This window comes from Scyliorhinus canicula, chromosome 11 (genome assembly GCF_902713615.1).
Source record: "Scyliorhinus canicula chromosome 11, sScyCan1.1, whole genome shotgun sequence".
Taxonomy (NCBI): Eukaryota; Metazoa; Chordata; class Chondrichthyes; order Carcharhiniformes; family Scyliorhinidae; genus Scyliorhinus; species Scyliorhinus canicula.
The window spans coordinates 18,279,180-18,288,494 of record NC_052156.1 but is presented as its reverse complement, the minus strand read 5'-3'; the positions used below and the strand labels follow the sequence as shown (position 1 = coordinate 18,288,494).

Genomic DNA, 9,315 nt, shown 5'->3' with positions numbered 1-9,315 from the left:
CTGGGAGGAACCAGTTCCCTCTCAAACCATTCAAACTATTCCCAATCAGAGGGAGCTGGCCCGCCTTGCGATCGCTCTCATTGGACTGTGTTAGTTTCACTTTCGCTGGCGACATGACCCGTGCCACTCACTGGCTGAGCCTCCAAGGGCAGAGCGGGCCCCCCAGCCCTGGAAGAACAGATTAGAAGCAGATGCGAGCGGGGAGTCAGAGGAACTTTGAGGGTGAGCACGGACATGTGTCAGGGGCTGGGAGTCTGGGAGAGCAACCAAAGGAATTTGAAACCCCCAAAACTCAAACTTTAGCTGAGCCACGTCAGGAGATGTGATTGAGTAGAATCCCTCCAGTGCCGAAGGCGACCGTTCGGCCCATCGAGTCTGCACCATCCCTCTGAAAGAGCATCCTATCTCGGCCCACTGCCCCCACCCCAGGGCAGCACGGTGGCATAGTGGTTAGCCCAATTGCTTCACAGCTCCAGGGTCCCAGGTTCAATTCCTGGCTTGGGTCACTGTCTGTGCGGAGTCTGCACGTTCTCCCCATGTGTGCGTGGGTTTCCTCCGGGTGCTCCGGTTTCCTCCCACAGTCCAAAGATGTGCGGGTTAGGTGGATTGGTCATGCTAAATTGCCCTTAGTGTCCAAAACTGCCCTTATTGTTGGGTGGGATTACTGAGTTACGGGGATAGAGTGGAGGTGTGGGGTTGAGTAGGGTGCTCTTTACAAGAGCGGTGCAGACTCGATGGGCCGAATGGCCTCCTTCTGCACTGTAAATTCTATGAATGAAAACACCCTATCCCGGTAACTCCACTTAACCAAGAGCCAATTTAGCATGGCCAATCCACCCAACCTGCACGTCTTTGGACTGTGGGAGGAAACCGGAGCACCCGGAGGAAACCCACGCAGACCCGGGGGAGAACGTGCAGACTCTGCACAGACAGTCACCCGAAGCTGGAATTGAACCTGGGTCCTTGGCGCTGTGAGGCAGCTGTGCTAAACATTGTGCCACCCAAAAGCCAGATAATCAAAGGTGTAAAGTGAGGGAGGGAGGTGAAGTGAATGGGGGGGGTGGAATTGCAACGGTTAAGTCCGAGGTAGCTGAAAGCATGCTCACCAAGGGAGATGTGTTTAAAGTACAGGAATTTTGAATCAAAACTTTCCTTAGGTGAGGACCTACACAGAGAGTGACAAGCCTCATTTTGTTTTGATGTTTTAAGTTTCCTTTATGATTAATTTTATTTTGGTTAATGGGACTGCTCTTGTTATGGATTTTGGCAGATATGCCAGATATCTAACTGTTCTTGTTAATGACAGTATGACAACAGCAGAAATCCTGAGGTTCAAGTATCACAGGACATATTACTACCTTCTTTATAACCAGCACCAGAGGTCTACAAAATTATGAAGGGCATAGACAGAGTGGATAGTCAGAGACTTTTTTCCAAGGTAGAGGGGTCAATTGCTAGTAGACATGGATTTAAGGTGCGAGGGGTAAGGTTTAGAGGAGATGTACGAGGCAAGTTTTTTACACGGAGGGTAGTGGGTGCCTGGAACTCGCTGCTGGAGGAGGTGGTGGAAGCAGGTCTTGACAAATACACAAATAGGATGGGAATAGAGGGATACGGACCCCGGAAGTGTGGAAGATTTTAGTTTAGACGGGCAGCATGGTCGGCGCAGGCTGAAGGGCCTGTTCCTGTGCTGTACTTTCCTTTGTTCTTTGTATAACAGCCCCATTTTGTTTGTTTGATCATATGTGTGTGTAAATAGTATGTTGAGATTCTGGATTCTGTCACGATAAGCCCTTGATTCATCCAGTTGTACTGTGCCCCCTAGCTTCAAGCCACACAGGGAACTATCAGGCCAGGTAACCAAAGGGATGGTCAAAGAGGTGGAGAGGTTTTTTTGGGGGGGCGGGTGTAATTCCAGAGCAGAAGACCCACGTGGCTGAAACCATGGGCACCAGTGGGGGAGGATTAAAAATTAAAGGAATACTCAAATGGCCAGAATTAGAGGGACACGTATATTCAGAGGGTTATGGGGCTGGTAGAGATTACCGAGCTGGTGAAGGGATGAGGCCATGGATGGGGTTGAAAACAAGATTTTTTTCATTAAGAATGAAGGTGTTGCTTAACCAGAAATAGAAGTGATGGTTGAACAGGACTTGGTGCAAGTTAGGGCACAGTGAGCAGAATTTTAAATGGCCTCAGTTTTGTGGAGTTCACAGCAAGCCGTAAATATTTCTATAACATCTCTGTAAGTGTGCCGAGCTGACAGTCAGATTTCAACAGGTTAGATTTACGAGTCAGACCTGCCTACCTGCTGAGATGGTGCCTTTTAGCAGTGAAGCAGAACTGTGTCAAAAACAGATGGACAAATGACACCTCTGTTGAAACCAATGAATCTGTGTATACCTGATACACTGAGTTACTTCCTCACAATTGACACACTTATGCCAACAGTCTCACTTTTGATGTGACAAATCTGTTGCCCTTTCCATAATTATTTTCCTTTCTTCTGTTTGAACAGCGTGAATTTTAATTAAATGCAGAACATGAAAAGGCTGATTCATTGAAGAATGAGATATTAATGAGTGCAACCACGATGATTCTGGTGAAAGCCGTCATCGGTCTGCTATGTGGGTGCACTCTGGCCCTGGGACAACCACTGAAACCGGCAAAATCTCCAGTGAAATCCAATAAGCCATTTATAACAGTATGGAATTCTCCTACCGCAGCCTGTCAATCCTCGTTTGGTGTTCATCTCAATTTGGGAATTTTTGACATAATTGCAAATCAAAATGAATCATTCATTGGGAAAAACGTCACCATCTTTTACTATGATAAATTGGGCTCTTACCCCTATTATACTGAAAGCGGGGTTTCTGTAAATGGGGGTGTCCCACAAAACGCCAGTTTGAAAGATCATCTTGCAAAGGCCCAAGTCGATGTGGAAAAGCTAATACCTCTGCAGGACTTTGGCGGGCTGTCTGTCATCGACTGGGAGGCCTGGAGGCCGTCCTGGATAAGGGACTGGAGTCAGAAAGATATTTACCATAAGAAATCAAAAGAGTTGGTCCGCAGGCGGCATCTTGATTGGTCGGAGAGTCAGGTGACGAAGCAAGCGCAAAATGAGTATGAACAAGCTGCCCGCGATTTCATGGGACAGACATTGAAGATGGCAAAAGGCCTTAGGCCTCACGGCCTCTGGGGCTATTATGGCTTTCCCTGTTGCTATAACAGTATCATTTCCAACAATTACACTGGAGAATGTCCTGATATTGAGCTGAAGAGAAATGATCGTCTGGTGTGGCTCTGGAGAGAAAGCATGGCCTTATATCCAAGCATTTACCTGGATCATAAGCTTCGATCAACGGCGAATGCACAAAAGTATGTTCACTATCGAATCAAAGAGGGCCTCCGTCTTTCTCAACTGGGAGCAAATTACAGTTTGCCTGTCTTGCCGTATTCTCGGATTGTGTATGCCAACACCACGGACTTCCTGACTGAGGTAATCTGTATGGTCTCTAACCCTCTAGTAGGGCACTAATATCAGGTGTGTTTCCATGCCCCCAAGCTCCCAGCAGAGAGCTGCACTTGCAGGTCGGAGAGTTGGGTCAGTAATGTTATTGTCCAGCCCACACACTGGGAGCACAGGACTGTGACATCACACCAATAATCCCATGAATGCCGCTGTCCAGGAGAGCAAAGTATGTGCGGGACGATTCAAATACAAAAGGTTGGTGGGGGTGGGGTACAATTTTAACTCTGGGCACAATCAGCAATTCAGGCACATATTGCATCTCTTTTCGAAAAGTCATGGGCGGAATTCTCTAATAATGGGGCTATGTCCCCACGCCGGCGTGAAAACTGGCGCCAATGACTCTGGCGTCAACGTCCCCCGAAAGTGAGGAATTCTCACCTTTCTAGGGAGCTAGGTTGCCACCGGAGTGGACCCCGCAGCTCCAGCTGGTGTTGGAACGGCCCGCGCAAGTCCACGCATGCACGGAACGGCAGCGTATTTCCGCGTATGCGTGGGGTTCATTCTCTGCGCTGGCCCCCGGGCAATATGGCGGAGCCCTACAGGAGCCTGGCATGGAGTAAAGTAGGCCCCCACAGAACCGGCCCACCCGCCGATCGGTAGGCCCCGATCGCGGGCCAGCCCACCGTGGTCCCCCAGGGGTCAGATCCCCCCGCGCCCCCCTCCCCTCCGGGACGGCCCCCGCCCACTCACTTTTCAGGTCCCGCCGTGTGGGAGGTGAGTAATCCCCGCTGGCGGGACTCGGCCAAACCCGTCGGCCACTTGGCCCATCAAGGCCTGGAGAATTGCTGGGGGGGGGTGCCCCCGACCGGCGTGGCGGGAATCCCGCGGGCGCCCGAAAAACGGCGCCGGAGAATGGTGAATCTGGCGGCGGAACGCGATTCTCGCATCCCTCGGGAATTCTCCGACCCGGCGCTGGGTCACAGAATCCCGGCCCATATATTTCCCCCAAGCTTTCACTCAAACTTATTCCATATGATCAAACTCAAAATCTGCCTTTAGCCAGTCCAGTTGTGCAGTGTTCGTTTTGTATATAAATGAGAACATTCCCGTACCGGCCTCCCCGAACAGGCGCCGGAATGTGGCGACTAGGGGCTTTTCACAGTAACTTCATTGAAGCCTACTTGTGACAATAAGCAATTTTCATTTCATTTCATAACCGCTATTACATTGCTGGAAATAACTTTTAAGAAGTATCCACCATCTAGTTAGATTGGGATACAGTAGTCCTCTGTAACTTTAAAGAAAAAGATAAATTCAAAACCTTTGAAAACACACCAATTATTATCCCCGTGCCCAAAACCACCAACTTGCCTTGGCAAATCAGAGGAAACTCCCAATGCATGTCCAGTTTTGTGATTGGGGCCTGCATCTCGCACACTGTTTTTTAAAACTTGTACACAGATTGTGACAATGATTTGTGCTGAACTCCGTTTGCGATGAAAACCCTGGAATCTTTTGTGCCGGTTACGAAGATATCTGGAAAACTGCACCAAAAGACAATCCGGCGTAACCGAGCAGAAATCCCAGTCCTGTGTGTTTCTGAAAATAAAATGAAAGAATTAGCAAAGGAAATGCGTCATTGAGCTAAGCAGACCTGAAATTTCCTGTGCTCAATTTTTAGTCTGCAATGAATTGGCTGATCTCAATAGGATTCGGAGAGGAAAATGATCCAGGGTTGCTGATCTTGATTGCTATCCATTGGTTCTGTGCATACGCAGACAGCCACATTCACCTGGCGAGGTTTCTCGCCATTCTGGCTGAGGTCAAGCCTGAGATCAGGTGTAATGTCTGCACTTGTCAGCTTGGATCTAGTTTGTCTCTCTTGTGGGGTTCATGAATTGGATTCAGTTTGAATTTGTTTTTGGAGCAAGCAAGGTCATGGATTAAGGGCTTGCCCTGTCCATTCTGCACATTGGCTTTGTAACTCTGAGAAAGGAATAACATCTTTTATAAATCGAGCTTGATTGTGCACGCCTCAGAGTTGAGTAATCTGCCCAAACTCACTGACTAAACGGAGTATGAAAATGCTTTCCATTTTAAAATTATTTTTAAATTTAATTTACAGGATGTGGGCATCGCTGGTTAGGGCAGCGTTTCTTGCTCATCCCTAGTTGCCCTTCAGAAGGTGGTGGTGAGCTGCCTTCTTGAACCGCTGCAGACCCCGAGGTGTAGGTACACCCACTCCGCTGTTAGGGAGGGACTTCCACTATTTTGATACAGTGGCCCAGTGATTAGCACTGCTGCTATACAGCTCCAGGGACCCAGGTTCAGTTCGGCCTGGGGTGACTGTCTGTGAGGAGTTTGCACTTTCTCCCTGTGTCTGCGTGGGTTTCCTCTGGGTGCTCTGGTTTCCTCTCACAGTTATAAGGGCCGCGATCCTCTGCAACCACGATGGGTGGGAGAATAGCGGGAGCGGACCATCCCGCTATTCTCCCACCCCCCCGCAAAATGGCGTGTCCGGTTTTCCGACATGCTGCTCGGAGAAACGCGGGCCGCCGTTTTTCACGGTGGCCCGCGATTCTCCGACCCGGATGGGCCGAGCGGCCTGTTGTTCCCGACCTGTTCACGACGGCGGCAACCACACCTGGTCGCTGCCGTTGTGAACATGCGCGCCAGGTAAGTGTGGGGCCTAGGGGGGGGGCAGATCGGGGATCGAGCACCACGACCGTTCTCGGGAGGGGACTGGCCCGCGATTGGTGCCCACCGATCGTCGGGCCAGCGTCTCAAAGCGACGCACTCTTTCCCCTCTGCCGCCCCGCAAGATCAAGCCGCCTTGTCTTGCGGGGCGGCTTAGGGGAAAGATGGCAACCGCGCATGTGCGGGTTTGACCTGTCCAACCCGCGCATGCGCGGCTGACGTCATTAGGCTCCGCCGCGGCGTCATTCTTGGCGCGCCGGGCCTTGAAGCCAGGGACAAGGCCCGGCCACCGAGTTTCCTGGTATGGCCCGCCTATCCCCCCCGGGTAGGGGAGAATAGGGGGCCGGGAGAGCTTTCGACGCCGTCGTGAACGTCTCCAGGTTTCACGACGGCGTCGGGCCTTGCGGAGAATTCCGCCCAAGATGTGCAAGTTAGGTGGATTGGCCATGACAAATTCCCCCTTTGTGTCCAAAAGGTTAGGTAGGGTGGCTGGGTTATAGGGATAGGGAGGGTGTGTGGGATTAAGTAGGGCGCTTTTTCCGAGGCCGGTGCAGGCTCGATTGGCCTCCTTCTGCACTGTAAATTCTATGGTCCTATGAAAGATTGGAAGTGCTGTGAAATAGAAAACTGGGGACATAAGGCTGAGAGGTAAATGAATATTAAGATGAGAGAAAAGGTATTCCAGACACACTGTTGGGTTATGGAGGCCGTGACAAAATACTTGTGGCAGAAACGCGATCAGAATCACAAACCGTAACACCACATTTCTGTCTGTTCTTGATTCTTTCAGATTGACTTGGTCCACACAATTGGAGAGAGTGTAGCAATGGGAGCTGCGGGGATTGTTCTTTGGGGAAACTCAGATTATGCCCGCTCGCAGGTAAAAGATGTTGTTTGATCATTTTGTTAGAATCATAATTAAATATCAAAGCACTTACATTTTAGTATAATGCTCCACACCATAAAGGCTTATTTTCCAGGTTTCAAGATTCATAACTGTTGCATTACTTAATCCACTGTCACCTGTTACTTTGGTCAGTTGTAACAACCACAGATTCATATTTTTGTCTTTAATGAGCTTGTGTTGCACAGATCTCGGTAGAGTACTCAGTTATACCATACGGTACAATTCCGTCCAATAATTTGATTCTTTATTATTAAGCTCACAATTCACTAGAAGAACTCAGGCACCAAGTTTCACAATTCCAGTGGTTAGCTCAAATAAATGATACAAATTCTACCTTTAATCCTTCATTCTATGCAAGTAAGTAAAGTCGCCATAGTCCCAGATGACAATAGGCTGCTTTTTCCTTTTGAGAGCGGGGGACGGGGGGGGGGGGGTGGACTCACTACGCCACTGTGCTGCCCTGGCAAGGGGCAAATTTGAGATGGCGACTCCGTCACGAATAACCTCCTCTCCTCCCCCCCCCTTTCTGTCTCCACCTGTTAATAGGAAGACTGAGGTTACACATCTACCTTTCAGCCATAACAATGGATAATGGATAACATAGGCTAAATCCGTTGATAATTGAGCAGGAAATATCATTACCTGGTGTAGTGATGTAGTAATACATGATCAGACTATGTTAAGCAAGTACAGGCAATTGAACACTAGATGGCCACACTAACAAGACCTATAAAAAGGTTTCCCGCTCTTTCCTAGAGGAGAGTGTGTCAGGAGTGCCTGGAGTACAGAAGGGAGTCAGCTCGAGAGAAGAAGTTAACATATCTTAGTGTTATTTAATTCAATAGTTTAATCGACAGTTACTTGTTTGTTTTACTAATTAAGTAAAAAGAACTCACTAATTTAATTGGTATTACTCATTAAATTACTTTATCATCACTGGAAGACTACGTCTGTATTTCAACAACTCGGCGAGACAAAAAGAGTAATATATATTACAATATCATAATGTAACAGCTGGTACAAACGTAACTTCCAACCCCACGCCTCCCCATTCCCCAACCCTCAATATCCAACCACAGTTACAAAAAACTGAAACTCTAATGTTAATAGTAAGTTGGTGTAATGTCATGTCATGGAAAGAAATGATTCTGAACCTAACGTCACTGAGACGTTGCCGACAGAACGACTTCTCAGTCTCCACCTCACCATTGGGCCACTTGAAGATGGGGAAGAGACCTTTAAAAAGCAGGAAATATAATTAAATGAAGTGTTTTGTTTCTCCTTTAGGAATCCTGCCTTGCTTTGAAAGACTATATCAGTGGAGTATTGGGTAACTATATTGTCAATGTGACGAATGCTGCAATGATCTGCAGCTGGTTGCTGTGCACAAACCACGGCAGGTGTGTGCGAACGAGCAAAGCCAGCCACGCCTATCTGCACCTGAACCCAGACTCCTTCACCGTGACGGTGAACCCTTCAGACAAAGGCCCGGCATTTCTGCTGACGGGACAGATGGGTGAGAAGGACGTGAGAGAAATGGCGACGGGGTTTCAGTGCCAGTGCTACAGTGGGTGGGGGGGATCCCACTGTGAGATCTCCCGCTGATAAGTTGCTGGAGGCTCTGTGCAACGTTTGTGCCTGGGCCTAAGGCGAACAACCATTAACCTGCGGTCATCGTTTACCTCATTTGGCTGGTTCACTTTTCATTCAATTAAAACAGAAAACAACGTCAAATCTCTACAGGTCTGGCAGCAACTTGTGGTGAGAGAAACAGAGTTAACATTTCGGGTCAACAACCTTTCATCAGAACATGGGACCTGAAACATTAATTCTGTTTCGTTCTCCACCGATGCAGCCTTGTTGCTGAATATTTCTGACATTTTCTGTTTTAATTTCAGACTTCCAGCATTTTGCTTTTTGTATCAATTTTGATTAATTTGCTTCTCGCTGCTATCATTGCATTATACATCGTGAATATCCAATACAGTATTTTGCACACAGGTCACTGTCAGTTTTTCACGTCTAGTTGATAGTATTGTTTCCTGTTTCAATCTGGTAAATGAAATGGAATATATTTTTAATTGTTGGTTTTGAAACCAGCTCACGGGTTAATTTCCTTCAATTGCTCTGTGGAAGGTGATGATCTGTACAGCAGTCTGGTTTCTTGAGCTCCTCCAGCTATCTGCTACATTGCCTAAATGTCTGACTCCATTCCACTGACTTTCCAATCAGTGTCAAT

The 9,315-nt window shown here is 48.2% G+C and overlaps 1 protein-coding gene across 1 annotated transcript; it reads left to right on the top strand.

Moving 5' to 3' along the window:
• LOC119973871 (hyaluronidase-like) lies at positions 1-9,077 on the top strand. The gene is made up of 4 exons (XM_038812385.1): positions 1-222; positions 2,519-3,499; positions 6,960-7,049; positions 8,364-9,077. The coding sequence occupies exons 2-4, from the start codon at positions 2,579-2,581 to the stop codon at positions 8,679-8,681; spliced, it is 1,329 nt and encodes a 442-aa protein (XP_038668313.1). The 5' UTR covers positions 1-222; positions 2,519-2,578; the 3' UTR covers positions 8,682-9,077.
• Positions 9,078-9,315: the final 238 nt, after the last annotated feature.